The 18,859-nt window shown below is 48.5% G+C and overlaps 1 protein-coding gene across 1 annotated transcript; it reads right to left on the bottom strand.

Annotated features, from left to right (window-relative positions):
* Positions 1 to 1,595: 1,595 nt before the first annotated feature.
* On the bottom strand, positions 1,596 to 4,066 carry LOC137850193 (heat shock transcription factor, X-linked-like). The gene is made up of 2 exons (XM_068670332.1): positions 2,984 to 4,066; positions 1,596 to 2,498 (listed from the first exon to the last, which is right to left on the bottom strand). Exons 1-2 carry the CDS (start codon positions 3,632 to 3,634, stop codon positions 1,818 to 1,820), a joined length of 1,332 nt encoding a protein of 443 aa, XP_068526433.1. The 5' UTR covers positions 3,635 to 4,066; the 3' UTR covers positions 1,596 to 1,817.
* Positions 4,067 to 18,859: the final 14,793 nt, after the last annotated feature.

Genomic DNA, 18,859 nt, shown 5'->3' with positions numbered 1-18,859 from the left:
CAGGACCTGAGATATTAGCAAAAAGTGTGTCAGAGGAGGTTCAGTTTGGATGTAAGCGATCTGAGCAGGTGTGAGGTCAGGCGAGAAGGACTGGTGTGATGTGGCTGTGGGGCCCCTTAGAGCACAGAGGACAAGTCACAGCGCGGGGGCTGTCATCAGGGACACCAGCTGGTAGTGTTGCCACACTGTGGCCTTGGCCGTAGGTGATTGTGGCACATGGCTTCTGCATGCCATGGCTCGAGTGATCTTCCTTTCGCTGTCTGTGCTGGGCATCACCCAGAGGCCATAGCTGGTGGCTGACCACATGGATGTGGATGTGCACGAGCACATGAGGCAGTGTGCGGAGCTGCTGAGACAGGACATGTCTCAGCTGCTGCACAAGGTGGAGGAGAAGAGCCAGGAGCAGAGTGGGGTGGCCCCAGGAGCCCTCTTCTTCACTGCCTTGCAGCAGCGGCAGCACCAGGCCTTTGATGGCCTCCTTATACTGCTCTTTGGGCTCTGCTGGTGGCTCAGGAAGAGGAGCCGTGAGCTGGGCAGCAGCAGCAGCAAGAAGGGCAGCTCCACAAGTAAGGGGAAGGAGGAGGAGGAGGAAGAAGTCAAAGAACACAGTGACTGATGACACCTGTAAAGTGGGCAGAGTTTGGGCTGATTACCTCCAATGGCCAGCACCATACAAAGCTGGCATGTGCAAGGTGGTGGAGGAGCTGGTGGATGAGCTTCTTGGTGCCTGCCAAAGGCTCTCCAGGAACACCTTCAATCCACAGATGCAGCCAGCCATCGTCATGGGCTGCCTCTACAAAGGCTGAAATGCCCAGGAAGACAACATCCTCTACTGCCTGCTCATGCCCCTGAGGCCTCCCCCTGGGTGCCTGCCTTCCACCCAGAGGTGGGCACTGTGGGGGAGATGCCAGCGAGCAACCCCAGCCTGTGCATGGAGCTGCAGTGCACCTGCAGTAGGGAGAAGCTGATGGGGGACACGCTGTGCTTCCTTCACCACCCTGAGAATGAGCTGAGGAAAAAACAGGAACTCAGCCAGCTACTACCTGAAAGTAGTAGCTCCGGCTCCTACCTGAAAGTGGAGGAAACCACCGGCTGCTTCCAGATCTCACTGAAAACAGCCTGGGAGCTTCTGCCACAGTCATGCCACTGCTGCCTGACGATGCTGCCCTCCTTATCCACCGAATGGTCCAACATTTCTAGAAATATCAATATTTTAAATACATATCTTTTCATCAGTTCTGGACTCTGCTCTCTTGCTTTTCAGGGATGCCTCTCCAAAGCACTTGATTTCTCAGCACCTTCATGAATGTTAGCTCAGAAATTTAAGCACAGGTTGTTACTGCCTGGCAATGTAGGGCCTTTCCCTTGTAAGCATTCATCCTACTATGAAGGTGACATTCCCTTTCTGAGTCTTCTCTAATTAAAATGCTGTTATTTAATTAGACTTTCTCAACTTGCCCTCAGAAGTCATTGTTAGGAAGAGCATCCTCGGTGCATGCAGCATGCCAACATTAGCCAGTCTTTTACTCTCTACAGCTAAGTACCTAGAGCTTGGCTGTTACAGAAAACCATCACATTGATGTCAGAACAGTTGCTTGTCCTTCCTTCTGAGGAAAGAAAAGCAAACTCAATCTGAGGTTACACCATAAAAATGTATATAATAATAATAAATGGACACAGGAGAACTGTAAAAGGTTTATTATGCAAACAACTATTTTCAGAACAATCAGCCTATGAACTGTGAACAACTCTGAACAACTCTGAACCTGGAAGTGGGTGCCGCTCTTCCTGCTATCCCTGCGCTAGTGGGTCCTGCGCTAGGGTGCCAGCCCATCGCCTGCAGCTGTCCTGTCTGAGCCGCAGGTGCAAGTTGGGCAGTGTGGGGGTGCTGAGGGCTGCCAGTCGGGTGGATTTGGCATGGCCGTGGCAGAGGCTGCTGCCAGCCCGGGACTTGCAAGTGGACGCAAGGGAGGTCTGGCAGCCCCGGGAAAGCGCGCAGCTGCCGCGTTTCGGTGCATAGGTGGCAAGGCGGGTCCCATGAGAGGCAGAAAGTGGTACCGTGTGGGAGTAGGAGAGGCAGGTGGGCTCTGGCTGCTGCGTGCTGGCAGCTGGGGGGAGGCCGGAGGCTGTTGATTGTCCCTGCCTGCTGCCTCTGCAGCGGGGCCTGGCAGGGAGGGAGCATCCGTGCATGAGGCTGGATGGGCACCGCTAGCCTGGGGGGGGGCTTTTGCCTGGCGCTTTGGGAGAGGGGACCCTGGGGGGGCTGCTGTCTGCGTGTCTTCTTCTGCAGCTTTTTCCATCCCGTCCTTCTCCTGCCCAGCATCTGCTCCCCGCCCATGCTGGATGCCTGAGCTGCTGCTGCTGGGGCACTTTGCATCCAGATCCGCCTGTGTTGCAGGGGCAGCCGTGGCTTTCCTCTTCAGGGCGGCACGGCGATTGCAGTTGATGAGCAGGTGGGGAGAATACCTCTTGAAGTTGGGGTTGTGGTAGAGGAGTAACTAAAAAAAGGCAAAGGAGGAGAGTTAGTTGCTACCATTTCCCAAAAATAATAAAAAATCGTTGATTGAGAAACCCAGGTACCACGACTCGACAGATGCTTCTGCGTAGCATTAACATAGAGGTAAAGGTAAGACTACCCTGCTAATGTGCATCCTACAGTTGAAACAAGAATTCAGATATTGCACAGCAAGAGATCTTGCAACTATATTAAACTGAGTAGACTCCTCATAGCCCAATTTATTTATATTTCCACTCCATTAATTTAAACTCATTGAGTATAACCCAAATATAGTGTATCCACATTTCTACCACTCATCAATGCCACCTGACAAATACCTCGACACCAGCCTGAGAAAGACATTAAGTTTAGAACATTTACTGTCGTCCTCACCTCCTCTATTGCCAAGGCCTACTTTATTTAACCCCCCCTATCTCCCACTAGAATATCGTGAGTGTTGGTTCATGTGCGGAGCAAGTGATGTACCTTCCTATGAGCAGAAAATGCATCTTCTTCTGCCAGGAATTCGGGAAGCGAGGCAGATCTTTGGAAGTCCCATTTCATTTTGGTGAATCCGTACAGGTTAAGTTGACGAATGAAACTCTTCATATTGCCAGTCTCAAAAATTTTCTGCGGCCCGGTCCTTCCCAGCACTTCTACTTTAAACATTTCCTCATCGATCACAATACAGTTTCCACAGCGACCCCACCAAATGGTCTTAAACTCGTTGCTTTCAACTAGGTACCACAGTTTCTTTGGGAAACTGAGGAAGGAGAAGACATTGGTCTTGACAGCACGCTCCTCAGAAGAACTACCGCGTCTGCTCTCACGGTTATCAGTGGAAGCTGGGCAATCCTTTCCTCCCTCTATTGATGCTGCAGCACCATCAGAAGCTGCTCCTCCATCCTGTCCCGGAGGCTCAGCAGAAGGGGACTCTGAGGATTCAACCGGCTTGTCTGGAGCAGCAACGGGTGAAGTTTCTGCTGGAAGCGGCTCCCTTTTAATTTCTTTTGTCTCATCTTCACTGAAACTTCCGCCTGAAGCCATTTCAGTGGCCAGCTCGGTCTTCGTCCTGCCAGTCAGCAAGTGAGACCCAGCTGGTCTGTCTGGGCGTTCTGGTGGGAGATGCTTGAACATCACCGTGACACCCGCAGTCACCACAGTGACATCACAGTGGAACGGCCAGAGCAGATGTTGCTGCCCAGCACTTGTTGCTGGTGCTGTACCACGGGTGTTTCCACTCCAAAGAAGCACATAAAGCTGTGTTGAAAGGGGATGGCTTCTTCCCTAGACCTTGCTTCCCCTTCCCCGTGTGATAGCTCCCTTCTGGCCTCCTTGATGTCCCTCTACGTTTTCCAGCTGGGGAGGGAAATCAGTTGCCCGAGCAATGTGAACTAAAGAATGTAGCAATCTCTTCCTAGTTTCCTGCCACTCCTTGAAAATGCTCTGTGATTTCCACAGCACCGCTTCTGCAAGGGAATAGCTGTGTACCCAGGCGATGCTCCTCAAGGTCAGCAGTCTCCCAGAGGCTGCTCTGCAGGTCCAACCAGAATAAAACCTATACAGATTTTGCTGATGACATAACAGAGTAGATGTACAAGCCCTTGTTTCTTTGATTGGCTTCCTATGCTTTGATTTGATATTTTAGCAGTGTGGAAAGCAACTCAACAAAACCAGTGACGTTCTCCAAGCCTTTTAAATCACACCCCTCTCTACAGGGTCAAATGGGCCCCTTTTTGGAAAGGAAAGGTTCGATGTAGAGGTAGTGTCTGGATGCACTATGGATGGAATAAATCCTAAGTTTGCAAATCATACTAACTACGAGGAGATGTGAGCTCCCTTGTGTATAGACAGGCCTTGTGGCGAGATCTTGACAAGTCCGAGTGCCAGGCAATCACTGACGTATGAAGTTTAACAGGGACAAGCGACAGATTCTTCACCTACGTGTAGGTTGGGGCAACATTGCCTATGCATCCAGAGTGGGGGATGAGCAGCCCTGCAGCAAGGGATCTGGGCACTGTGGTCAGTGGCAAGTTGAATAGGTATCAACAGCGTACCCTGCGGCCAGGAGGGCCACCCATACCCTGGGCTGCATCAGGCACGGCATTCCTAGCCAGCTGAGGGAAAGGATTGTCCTGCTCTGCTCTGCTCTGCTCTGCACTGATGTGGCTTCACCTCAAGCACTGTGTGCAGTTTTGGGTGCCACAAAATAAGAAGTACATAGAGCTGTTAGAGAGCGTCCAAAGGAAGCTAGGGAAATGGTAAATAGAAGGTCTAGAGGGCAAAACGTGTGAGGAGCGGCTGAGCTCCCCTGGTTTGCTCAGCCCCCAGCAGAGCAGGCTGAGGGGAGGCCTCATGGCAGCCTGCAGCTCCCTCAGGAGGGGAGCGGAGGGGCAGGCGCTGAGCTCTGCTCTCTGGGGACAGCGACAGGACCCGAGGGCACGGCATGGAGCTGGGGCAGGGCAGGGTCAGGCTGGGGGTTAGGGAAAGCTTCTGCACCCAGAGGGTGCTTGGGCACTGGGACAGGCTCCCCAGGGCAGCGGTCACAGCACTGAGCCTACAGAGTACAAGAAGCGTTTGGACAATGCTCTCAGACACATGGTCTAAAGTTTGGGTGATCCTGTGTGGAGCCAAGAATTGGACTTGATGATTCTGGTGGGTCCTTCCAACTCAGGATATTCTGTGATCCTATGATCCTATGTTTCTGCATGCTTTTTGCAACTTCTGTGCTAGCTCAGGGCAGTATTTACCATTTCTCGCCCAGCATCAAATATGCAGCTTATCCTCAGGAGAAAGCACAAAATCAAATTGTTCCTATGTGAAAATTAACAAGGGCTCCATGGGGCTCCCTCCCTGCAGCTCATGCCTTGACCTAGATACGTGCTATATGCAGACTGGTGAGTGCCTGATGGTGGGCATCTCCTAGGCAAGAGGTGCAGCTTCCAGCAGTGGATGTCTAGGCCGATGGGTGTTGCTTGGCAGGTGACATGGGATGTCCTCACTGCAAACCACTCACCCACGCTTACCCGTCAAATTGAGCCTGTCTGTGGTGCCTCAGGAGCCGCTGGAGGCAAATGGAGCCTGGGAAATGCCAAAGGAGAAGTTAATAAGTGACACTTCCCTCGGAGATTGAGTGTCCTGAAGAGAGAGGTTGTGTTTGCACAAACGACCTCAGGGTATAATCTGTGTCTCTGAAAGAACTGCTGAATGCCTGCTTTTTAGCACAGAGCAGGTAGAGATGTCCTTCATATGTGCTTATTTTTTATGTTAGGTGGGAAAATGTAACTTTAGCCTTCAGCCAGCTCTATACTACTGATCATGGATAAGCCCCATGTCGGTGCGTGTGGTTACATGCAGCAAAGGCTTGTTAGAAGCCATCTCAACAGACAGCCATGTTTTGCTCTCTCCTAGAGTCACTGCACTAATTATTAACTAAGAAAAACAAACACAGAGTGGCAGGCAGAGGGAAGACAACAAGTAGATAAGAAGCAATTCTCCCATAGCTTGAACCTCTCGAAAGCAGGGCTGCAGCTGGATCTCCCAACTCTTTCTTCTCCAGCCCATCACCCCCCTCCAGCTCTGCTGACTTGTTTTCTGCCCTCTCCCACCCTGGGGCTGTTTTTTTGGCACTTCACAAGGAATGACTTCAGGAGCTGACCCAGCTGAAAAATAATTAACTTATTTGCCAGGCTGGTTTTCAGCTAGAGCAGCTCCCTTAGCCCAGACAGTTTCTCATTTAAGAGAGGGGACAGGAGGGCAGAAGTGGAGTGCAGGGTCCCTGTCCCCTCCCAGCTCCCACAGCCAAAGCCAGGTCCTGCAGAACTGCACCCCCAGATGCTCTTCTCCCAGGTGGGACCTTTCAGGACAGCTCACAAACAGAAATCAAAGGCTTTGTTCTTTGTCTCAATGTGAAAACAGGTTTCAGATGTGAAAGTGCACAAATCTCTGCACATGCTTGCTTCAGTAAGGGGTCTGCCTCAGCCCTTGTAGCAGACCTTGCTCAATACTTCATGTGCATGTCCCCAGAGGCAGCAAAATCTCTGTTTCCTGTGTGTGGGAGAACAAGGACACAGCGAGCCTGTGCTAAGGTGTAATCACAGTTGGCAGGAATGGAGCCGAGCTTTGTCAGTGCGTGGTGGTAGCTGTGACAGGTTACCAGTGCTTCTCTCCCAAATCTCTGAAAGGTATCACTGCTATTAACATTTCTGCAGTCTTGGCGCTCTGGCAACTGCACTGGGTGGCTGGGTGCAAAACCCCATGTGAAAAAACGCTGATGCCTAGGCAGTGAGAGTGTTTGAGAATATAAAGCTACCAAAACAATGTGTCCTGGATGATGCCGTGTAGCCAAGAGAATTTCATATGCAGAAACATGTCTGAATAATTATTATTTAGTCATTATTTCCTATAACAGAGTGAAACAATTCAGAGAAAAAAGACTTTAAAAAAAAATCAGCAAAAACTGCCCAGAACCAGGAGGAAAACACTTGTTTTGTGTGTGTAAGTGTATCACAGTACATAAAAGAAAGACAGCTCTTTGCCTCACCAGTGGTTTTTGTTCTCCCAGGCTTCTGTTAGGCCAGTTCTGATGCCAGCATGACCTCTTCATTTTGAAGGAACATGTAGCAGGGAAAAGCCCCAAGGACATCTGGGGCTACTGCAACCTCAGTGACCCATGGCCCACATCTGAGGGCATGGTTTAGATAAAATGAGAATGCGTCTGGTCCCTTTCCCAAAACTGAAACCAGTTATCCTTCATGAGCTTGGAAAATAGTTGGAACTGCTGCTTTTAAAGCCATGCCTTATCCATTCCAGCAGCTGTGTTATGGGTTTCTCTTCTGCCGTGTGTGTCCCCCTGGGCTCAGGTGCCTCTGGGCAGAAGCAGGAGGAGGTGGGCTCTGCAGCCTCCCCTTGGGGAGGGACTCGGTGTGCCTCACAGCCAAAACTGCACTGTGGCAATCTCGGCAGATATTTCAGTGTCTGTCCTATCAAGAAACCACCAGGAAAGGGAAGTGGGAGGATTATTTGGGGTCTACATCTGCTGTCTTTACTGTACATCCATGGAAATGGAACTGGGGCAAAGCAGAGCTCCAGAGCAGGACTGGTTGTCTTGTGCATGATATATTACCATGCCCCAGGGGCTCCTTTCACAGCTTTTCATTTAAATATTTATCCATGGATGCATCTGGATGTGACCCCCCGTCCTTTTGTGGCGGCTGGGTGAGGAAGAGAGCCTTTGGGAGCACCGGGAGTTTCACTTGGAGCTGTGCTGATGGCTTCGCATCAGCAGCACCTGGTTAAAAAATACTTGCCTTGCTATCCTGGGATCCCTCTGGACACAGTTATTCATCACTGGTGCTTCACAGAGCGCCTGTCAGGTTGTAGATTCAGCTCCTTAAGGCTGCTGAAATGAGGCATAAATCCGTGCAGTTGTTATCCACGGCTGTCGCTCCGCTTCTCCGCCGGCTCCGATGTCACGCTGACTTGTGGAGGGGGCAGGGACGGGGCAGGGCTGTCTGTGCGAATTCAGCAAGGAGCTGACAGTGCTGTGGTACGGTTTCTCTCTAATCTGGCAAATCCCATGGATGCTCAGGGTTTTCTTTTTGTCAGAGCTGTGCCCTCTTTTCCAAGTGGAAAAGATGACATATTTAGGTCTGCTCTCCAGAAGGACACTTTAAACTACCTACAGCTGACTGCAGTCCCCGAGTTTTCATGTGTGGAGCCACCAGCAAAGGAGTCATGGGTCTAAGGTATGTGCTGGCCTCAGCTCCAAGACATGTCTGAGCAGAACTGCGGCCTGACCCCTGCAATGCTCATGCCTGGAGCAATAGGTAGAGTGATGAGAGATGCTTGTGCTCCAGCCTCTCTGTTTGAGGAGCGAGGCTGGCAGATGGCCTGGGGCTGTGATTAGAGCATGTAGCACACTCACTGTGCCTGCGAGTGACAGCAAAATGCTCCCTTCCCCCTCAGCCCAGGTTTTTCCTGGGTTTGTTCTTGCATTTCAGATTCTTCACTTTGGACCAGAGAGGCAGCGCTTCTCCCCAGGGGCTGCACACCCAGGCTTGCCTCAGCTGCTGAAAGGCACAGCGTCTCACTCAGCAGATCCTGTGTGACGGTGCTGATGCTGCTACCTGGCCTCAGGTTCAGATGCAGCTGGGAGCCCTGGGATGGGAATGTGAGGTCTGTCTGCACCCAACCCTGCAGACGTACCTGGGGACGCCGCGTACCCGCAGCTCCCACTGCCTTCTCTGCTTGTGGAGATGAGTCCCTGAATGAGCCATCACAAGGCTTTAAATATAGCACAGTTTCCTGTGGGGATGAAACCCTCTGTAGCACAAAGAATTGGAGACCTTTCATGTGAATCTGAATCCAGACATTCCTCTGACAAACAAGCCCAGACTCCCACCGCCTCCACCAGTGACAGGGGCCTGATCCATGTTGTGAGGGTTTTCCCACTGCAGGAAATCCCACCTGGCCTGTGCACTTATTTTTAGTTGTGAGGGAAAACCTCTCTTTGCCTTCAGACAATGCACATCAGCGTGAATAAAAAGCTTTCCAGAAAGCCACCCAGCACCTGTTGCTTAGTGCTCAGCTGAAACACTAATCCCAAATTGGTGACTTTGCAACAGTCTCCATAGTGATTAATTGTAATTTGCAGACAGGGCACGGTGACTTGACAAGGGAAATTGGATGCAGAAGCAGGAAGACTTCTTGCTTATAAAAACTGTGGAGGGACACAGTTGATTCAGTGCATCTGTTCTGTGTTATTTATTGCTGCTGCACCTCAGCCTTTCCTGCTCTGTGGAAGGGGTTTGGGCAGCACCACAGGGCTGATGCAGAGATGGAGAATTCCCTCTGAAACCCAAATGGATGAGTTCATGCAAGACAACACTCGCCTACCTGCTGCATCTGATTCAAACGTGTGAGTGGGGCAAAGACACAGGCTGACAGCACTAGAGGATGAAAATCCTTGTGGTGCTGGCAGCAGCATGTGCTGAATGTTCATCCCAGGAGATGGGGATATGACATCCCCCTAATACCACTCGCTGCCCGTAGTGTGGGACAGCTGGGCAAGCTTCTTATGAGAATGATTCAAGGATGGCCAACAGTTATGGGGAAGAAAAGATCTCATAAGACAAGTTTCCTCCACTTATTTTGTCTTTGCAAACATCTTCTGGGAGACTCCAGCATCTATCTGCAGACACAGACAACTCCTCTTCTTTCCAGCTCATCCTTTTCTCTGGGTATTTTCCGCTTCCCAGATCATGGTTGCCAGGAGAGCAGCTTGCATGGATCGTGTCATCTTCAGGGAGTCCTGTCTCATCATTATTCAGTTACCTGCAATCCTCTGATTGAAGATGCTAAATCCCTAGCTCACAGCCAGATTAGAAAAGTGATTAGTTACCTGTGCATCCCACGTTAGAAGTATAGGATTATATGGCAATTAAAAGGGATCAGACTCAGCCTATTTAAAAGGATGCTGACATCTTAGAAATATTTTTACAAGCATTTTACACTGAGCCTCCTTACCTCAAATCTTTTCAGGCACGTTAAGTGAAATTTTGAAGTTGGTTTCTTAAAACCATTATGTTTTGTATTTCATGCTCAAGTGATTAGGGACAAGGAAGGCAAACTGCTGGCAATTACACTTGTCATTGAGGTCTCAAGTCCCAGGCAGTACCCTGGTGATGACACTGCTTAGGCCCAGGTACTAACCAGGAAACACGATAGGGCTACGTGGTTTTTCCCCCGTAAAAGACAAATTAACTGATGTGTTGGAGCTGCTTCAGAGTTTTAAAGATCTACTGACTATAGAATATTTTTTAACAGCTACTGATGTATCTTGAGGGTTACAGTCATGTATTCATGCATTCTTACTATATGTAAATGTTATTGTATATGAATATATAACCCACAGGTGTGGGTGTGTTACCTGATTCACCCAGGCTTGCACCACAATTAGCTTTTTTCTGTCCCTCAGTGTGTCTGTCTTCTCCAGTCATTTCTGCACTGTTGGCCAAGCTGAGCCACAGCATAGAGGGATGCAAGCAGTCACAGAAATCACATGGTTCCTTGAAGGTTCATGAAAATACACAGGGAGGTAGAGGAGAGAGCCTCTTATTGTCCCCACAGAAGGGCTGCAGATTGCATTCAGCGTGTAACACAAGTTGGATGCCCACCATGAGCACCACAGCCATGGGCAAGCTTCAGTCAAAGCCCACGTCCCATTAGGCTCCACAGACCCTAGCCATGGGACTGGTCTGTGGGCGGCCTGGCTTGGTTACTCCCACTGCTCATGCAACTACTCTACCACTTTTTCATGTAGTGATCTCCATCTCCACACCTCTAAAAAGCAACCAGCTACTTCCAGCTGGCAATTACAGTTGCCATCTTGATCCTTTTCAAATCCTACAAAAAATGGGGGGGGGGGGGGGGGGAAGGCCTTTTCTTTGTTTTCTCCTTTTTTACCTTTTATCTTTTTTTTTTCTTTTCTTTCTGTAATTCAGATTCTAAAAATCCTTGTGCATAACTTCTCAGTATTTCTCCCTAATCTATATTTATTGCATAAGCTGCTCCCTGGGGAGCAAGTAGCTGTGAGGCTGTAAGATGCCTCCTAGGGAGGCGGGCTTTTCCTGGTGATGGGGAGCCGTGATTCTAACAGTCACGAAACGGGAGATAAGATCAAAATTGACTAATGCCTTCTCTGTTGCTCATCAGGCCTCTAACTCAGATGCATATGCTGATGCTGACCAGCACAGGCTGCAGGAAATGTTCCTAACTGGCACCGAGGCACTTCATTTAGTCCATGAAATTCGTGAGTGAAGCTTCTCTCCCAGTCAATGGGGAGAGGCAGGCTCCTGCTCTGAGTCAGCCGATGGAGGAACATGACTGAAGTGATCTGAATTGCCCTCGGCAGGAGCCGACCTGTCTCTGCTGACTGAGGGAGGCGGCTGAGTACCTCGGTATATGTCTTCAGAGAAGTTGCAGCTTCTATTAAAAACTGCTTCTTTAGCAACGTTGAGTCAAGTGCACTCAGCCTCCTCTACAGCAGGCCTGTTCTCCTGCAACTTTACTCCTCGTATCAAGCATAGCTGTATAAATAATGCAAAAATAGCCCGTCTTGTAGCAAAAAGGCCTTCCAAAGGCACAGTGCTTGAAGACAGGACAACGGGAAGGGGCAGAAGGAACAAGCTTTGTTTATTCTTCTTTACCTGTTTTCCAGTACTTTTCCTTCTCACTTGTTTGGGAGGGGAGAAAGGGGAGAAGGTAGGCAGGCCCTGAAAGGGCTGCTGTGAGCAGTGACTTGCAGGGTCTGCAGGAAGCTGAGGAAGGAGAAACAGATCCCGATGGAGGAGGTCTAGTAAGGCTGAATGAGGAGGAGAGTCCCCAGGTGGTTGGTTTTGTGGCAAGTGCTGGAAGTGTAAGGCTAGGACTAGAGTTAACAGCAAGACAAAGGCTGCATGAGGCCTTGAGATGAGACCGGGGTCAGTGAGGTTGCTGCAGCAGGAGTGGAAAGGGGAGTTATGGCAGCAGGAGGTGGGACTGGTGTGGCAAGAGGGCGAATATGGATCAAGGATGACCTCTAAGAGGAGAGAGGGGATTGTGTTTTTCAAGATAGGGATGTAGCAGAACCTGGAGCGAAAACTGAGAAACCAAAACCATAATTTCTTTTCACACATGAAACCAGAGTACCTTTAAGAAAGAAACACACGTACACCAACCAACCAACCAACAAGCTCAAAAGCACAAATGCTATGGAAAATTCGATAGTCCTAGCAGAGTTTTCTCTAAAAAGACACCTAATGATGATAGACATGTTAGCACCATGAGCAGACATCTGTCTTCTTCCTGATAGGCATCTTTTGAGAGAGAAATGGTGTGCTTCTCCCACAGCACTGGCACCCAGAAACATCTGAAACCCACACCCTTGTCTGGCCATTCCTTCCTGTAGGAAGGAGCTGCATATGCATTGAATGCCAGCAATCACTCTTGCATTACAGCAGCAACTGAAGAGAACAGCATGGGGTTTACTGGGCAATAAACGTCCAGCTGGCACATTATCTTGCTGTGAAGTGTCAGACCGATGACCCAGGGACACCGCTGTTTTACAGCAGTCATTCCCGGGGAGAGAAGCCAAATCAGCCAGGAGATCTCTCACCCCCAAAGCGCAGTGGGATACCAGTCCCTGAAATATCTTGCGGTACAAGTAGAACTGGTGTATTGCCATGCTTTAGGCTACAGGATCATCCTCCCTCAAATAGAGAGAAAATAGCAAAATAAATAGAAGTATTTTCACTCAAATACCAACTGGAAGAAATCAGTGCTGCTTCACTGAACTCAGTGGACTTAAAGTAACCCACAGCTCACCACAGTCATGAGCCAACAGATCTGATCTTGGACTCAGGCTCTGACCCAGACTCAAACATAGGAGATTTGTTTTTATTGTTGTTTGTTTTAACTGCTTACTTCAAGAAATGGTATAGAACTGTCTGGGAAAAAAAAAAAAAAAAAAAAAAAAAGGATTAGGAATGGCTCTTCTTGGATGAGGAAAGCTAATGTTTTTTTTTTTCTATTTTTGTCTTTCCTTTTGTTCTCTAATCTCTTGCTCTTGCTAATGGTTCTAGTGGTATAGGTTGCTCTGTGTGCCACTTGAGGATAGAAGGACTGCTCTTATCACATGTCTAAGGTGTCACAAGGCTTGGCAAAAATCCTGGTCTTCAAGGGTTGGTGTTATTTACATACATACGTCTTTATCTGTCCTTAAACTGATGGCTGGAGTATCTGTGAAAATGGTTGCTTCTGCAAGAATTTAGGAAGTTTCATGATTGACAGTTTTTAATTCATTCCTCCTCCCCTCTCCCCACATAATTAGTGCAAATCAGGTATATAACTATATTTTACATAAAATTAATATTTACATTTTTAAAATCACGACTTCTTAGACCCTAGCTAAGAGAAGCAAATATTGTGCCAGCTAGTGGAGATACTCTCACCACTTACATGTACATCAGGATCTGGGGGAAGGTATGAAAGGGGGTGAAACAGGGGGGTAGCTCGGGACATTGCAGCTGTGCCTGTCTGCAGCATGCAATGCTAAGGGAAAAAGAACAGTCACGGGCTGTAAACTTGCTCCAAATGAAAAGCAGACAGCTAGAGAGGCAAAATTCAAGAAAAATACGTGGACAACCAGAGCAGGGCAAGATACTGCTCTGTTGCTAGGTGATAGATCTGTTATCATGCTAATGACAATAAAAGATGATACTGGTACCAATAAAGCATCTTTCATCTGAGAATTACCAAGGGTTCTCCAGACAGCAAGGCTGTATTATTCCCATTTTCCAGAGGCACAGACGGAGATGAATTGATTTGCCAAAGGTCACCCAAAGCATCACCGACGGATTTCAGAATACAAAATTGTCCTATTTTAGTTCTGTTAGGCCAATGACTGTCATAAAACCTTTCTTTGCAAGCAGTCCCTCCCCCCTCACCTCATCAATCACCCCCATGTCCCGCTCTCCTGAGGGGACATCCTCCCCTGTCTTGTTTGTGTTTCTGGTCTTGTTTAGATTACAAGATCTTCTGGCCCAGGAGTGTGGTTTAAAAGGGACTGAAGGGCAGAGCAAATGCATGGGCCAAACTGTGCTGTTCTACATACATACCTGGCACTTCTCTGTCCTCTGGCACTGGGAAGTAAATACGCTGTGATAGGCCTGAAATTTTCTTGTCAGATACAAGCTTGTTTGCCCCAGGCCCCTGACTTATAACAACAAATGGTGTTAAGCACCCATTTCTCCTGGATATTCTGACCAGCTGTGACTTCTGTGTGAAGGACTTCTAGGTTGCCCCCCATGGCTTTGTGTTAGACAGTTATCTGCATGGAAGGCCATGAAATGCCAAGGGGCTGTATTCAGAGAAATGCAAATGCTCCTGAACCCACTGACAAACAGCCTTCTCTATCTGCACGTCTCTTCCCAATACTGGGGCTCCTTAGGCATGAATCAGTGAAGACATGAGTCAGGTGTGATTTTGTCTGTCATTGTTTCCCGTTGGAGATCGTGAGGAGCACACAAGTGAATCTAAATTCTAGCACTTGTAGGAAAACAGCATTTCTGATTTCCATCTGAAGAACAGAATTTCCATGATGACGAGGAGTAGTCTCCAATTTGCTGATGAGCTGATACAGTCTAGCAAGGACAGCGGGGCTAGAAACACAGAGGGGATGCCTACATGAGTGATTTTACTCTGAGTCATTGTTCCCTCAGGGGTCTGGGCTGTACATATATTCCACCAGGTGTTTCCTATGGTGCTTCCAAAGGTACACCCCCAGCAGTTCCCACTATATCTAAAACCCAGGCTTTTAAAACCTGTATTTCCCTTTCCTCATGTGTAAAATAGGGATGCATCTCTTTTGTCCCTGACTGTCACTGTGAAAATTTAGCTAATCTTTCTACAATTCAACAGAGATGCAAATTGCAAACGCAGTAGGTGCTAAGCATTTTAATGACTCCTCTCTCCTGTTTTTCCTACCTCTCAGAGTCTTGGCAATTTTTCTCAGTCTCAAGTGTTTCAGCACAGGAGGACACAGCCCCAAAGCAACTGAAGCACAGGAGACACACAACAGCTTTGTGGGCTTTGTTCAAATTATGTAAAAGACTAAGACAATTTAAAACCTCAGGGCATGTCTGTAAAATAGATCCTACTGGAGTGCTAAATCGTCCAAACTGATGTAAGACTGCCACTAACTAGCTAAGAAGAAGTCCCAGCCCAGTAAAACATTCATGTGCTTTACTGGATTGGGCCTTTTTCCCCTTTCCATGGGAAAAAAAATAAAAAAAAAAATGTGAAATGGCACTTTTTAGGTAAATGCACACTCTGGCCAAGTAGAGATATTAGCAGCAGTGGAGCGTGGAAAGACCAGCTAAGGAAAACCCTGCTGGCAGCCTCATGGCATTTGCAGTGTAAGTACTGCTCATAGATTTCATGTTATGCTTGAACCTGGTTTGCAGGGGAGCCTGAAAGCCCTGAACAGGATTAACTCCTTCTAAAAGGTGGAGATGCCGGATGGATGGGTAAAGGCTGCTCTGCTTGAAGCACTCCAAAATGTTGCCTGGATGTTGCCTATCACCTTTGCAGGTGTTAGCTCAGTTCTGCAGATAACAGCTGCAAACAGATGTGGTGTTTTGGTGAGCTGCGTCCTTTCCATTTCTCCAAAGATTGAGTGACTTATCCCCATGGAAAGACTGCTGGCAGCAAGGCTTAAGTAGGTAGCATTTTAGTCATTGAATCTGGTGAGGGAATCAGGCAGTCACCTCTTCCAGCAGCTTTCCTGACTCTGGAGTTTCCAGCTTCATTAAATGCCAGCGTACACCACTCCGTGGCCCAGGGAGTGTGAAGGGGCTCGTCCCAGCTAAAGACCCTTTAGAGAGACACTTGTTGCTTTAATGTATTGCGTGAGTAGATGACATGCCTGGAAGACTCAGTCAAGGACCTTAGGCAAAGAATTTAGGCAAAGCCCTGCGCAAATATGTGCTAGGAAGATGGCTCTTTTCTGAAGGATACTGCAGCCTATAGCAAATGGAGAGGGACAAAGTAACAAGGAGTTAATTTTGGTTAGCGCAAAAAAACGTCATCTCGGCATCCAGTGGCCAGAAGCCATGCCTAGTTTCTGCAGGCCCCGCAAAAGGAAGGGTTTATGTGGGGGCTAGGAGGAAAAGGCTAAATTAGTTTTACAGAGAACTTCCCCTCAAGTACCACGGGGAAATCAGGCAGGGCCTGCTTGCTAATGCAGCACATGTAGCTCTCCTGGCAGCCTCCTCGGAGGTGGGAGATGGCCCACCAGCACCGAAGGGAGGCAGGAGGCTCGGGCAGGGCCGCCAGGCCTCGCGTGTGTGGCGTCGAGGAAGGGAGGCAGGGCCGGGGGGTGGGCTGGCTCCTACGTTCATCTCCCTCCGCTCCCCACGGGGACCGCGTAATATATCAGTCTGCTTTGCATCAAACAGCTGTCTGACAACAGCCTTCCTGAAAGCGAAAAGGAAAAAAAAAAAAAAAAAAAAAGAAAGAAAAAAAAAAAAGCAAGAGTCCTTAAAATTCAGGCTCTGGCTCTTGCTTTTGTCAATTGTCCTTGTCAAAGCCCATTTGTCAGAGGCTGTGCTCTGCAGGCTGTCACGTCACACAGCTCGGCACCCATGGCTCCTCCGCTGTCCCACAATAACCTTCACAGCAGATGAAAGACTGAGCCTTTCTTCCTCCCCATCTCCTTGCTTTTTTTCTTTACATACCAACACTAATTTATTAAACCAGAATTTATACAGAAAAATTCCTACAGTCACATGAATGTACTGGCTTCATGCATGGTGATGCAGTAGGTCTAGATCTGCACTAGCATTTTAAAAGAGTCCACAGCAATAACACAGAAACAAAGGATACACTAGAAAAATAATCCCGGGGATGGCATGGATTATAAAATGCTGCCACTTGTTTCATTGACTTGTGTCAGCCTCGCATGGCCACACACATGCCAGCCTGCACTGAAAGACAACTTAAAGGCATTATGGTCTCAGCTTCCCCAGCAAACGATGGCCCCTGGCAAATGTTTCTGAATCCAAATGTCTTCTGTCACCAAAGACTGAAAAATCCCTCCATGGTACATCGTGCATCTATCTGCCTCTGGCTAATTTCTGCTATCTGTTTATTATTTTTGTTTCAGATCCTCGTGTTTTTCTGAGCATGATAGGTACAACACAGGCGTAATGACATTTTCTGCGAATTCTGCATTTAACAGAAGAATGCAACATTGCTCTGGGTAGTTTGTTTGTTTGTTTGTATGTTATGATGGCGATTTCTTCCCTTGGAGGAGGAAGGATGCAAATTCCAATGGCTCACATAATTCACTGTTTTCTTTTTATTTTTTAAGTCACAAATTAAAGTGGGAGGTTCTGATACTACACACTCTTACTTTGGGTCGAGTTCCTACTAATTTACAGTTTTGTCTGTGGAGTAGCCCAGTGCAAATGGGATGTCTAACCTGGGTGGAGCCTTTCCAATTTGGCATCAGTGGATCGTGTGAAATCTCAGCGGAGAGACCTGCAGCACCATCAAGCCACGTGCAGTGATCCTGTTAAAATCACAGGAAGGCTTGCATAAAGACTGAGGACTAGACACAAGATGGATATAAACCACCTCATCAGAGCCAGCATTGTTGGCACTGAGTAGGAACATGGCCTGAGCACCAGGTGGCCACAGGATGACCCTACACGTGTAGGGTCTTCCCTTTGGCTGACAAGACCAGGTATCCCTGTACTAGCACAAGGAATGAATTGCTGTGAGGGCATCTAGTCACAGAGATGTGTCTGGCCGAGCTCCTGTGAGCCAGGCTGAGTTGATTTCCTCACAGCCCTGTTTGCCTGCCAGACCCCTCAGAGCAGTGGCTGTGGGCTGGGTGGCATGCCACTCCTCGGCCACCAGTCCTCTCCTGGGGGCTGATGCAAATTGCATCAGACCAAGGGGCACACCACCTCCCCTTCTATCCCTGCAACAGGGATGACAATTTCCAGACCAGGAGCAATAAACTTTTAGATCACCCCACCACAAATGACCAGGGGCTGGCTGGAGGCAGCCTTGTTTATCAGTAATTATTTCTGGTGTAGGTTTCTTTCCCAAAGCCTCCATGTGGAGGGCTTTTGTCTTGTGCAAGGTGTCACTTCCACAACCAGGAGGTGACAAGCCCAGCATCCTCCCTGCTGTGTCTCTGCACCAGGCTCCTTCACATCCCCAGTGACTCCCAGGTTAAACTGCTGCATGCTGTGCTTTTGACAGCACTGTATGGCATCAAAAGCCACAGAGGCATCTTTACCAGACCAGTTTATGGTGTTCCTCCTCTAAACATCACATGTGGAAAAGCTGTTTGCCTTCTGCTCAGCAGAGGGGTTTTTAAATAAAATGGACTCTCCATCTTAAATACATCATGATGTTTGTAGGACACATTGGTATTACAAATCCCACTTGACATGAGTCATTTCAGGTTGTAGTTAAATAAGAGTGGCTATATCTTTCCTGCAAGCATAAGTCAGTTAAATATACCCTGTGGTTACTGCTTTGAAAATGCCTTAAAATCAACTTAATCTGATCACAGTCGTGACAGTCACATCAGAATATCCAGCTGCAGAGCACGCCTGCATGGAGGTCAGTCCCTGCACATCACTGGCAGCAGGACTTGCTGTGAAGAGAGGTGGGCTGCCTTTCTGAAGCCCCTGCAGCAGCCCCCCTGGCCCTCAAGCTGCTCTCACTACTTCTCGGGCTGCTGGCACAGAAGCAGATGCTGATGCCTTCACAGAGACATGTCCAACACCACCGGTGTCCAAATGG

The sequence above is a fragment of the Anas acuta genome, chromosome 1, assembly GCF_963932015.1.
Source record: "Anas acuta chromosome 1, bAnaAcu1.1, whole genome shotgun sequence".
NCBI lineage: Eukaryota > Metazoa > Chordata > Aves > Anseriformes > Anatidae > Anas > Anas acuta.
Note: the sequence above shows the minus strand (reverse complement) of the source record. Positions and strands in the feature narration are given on the sequence as shown.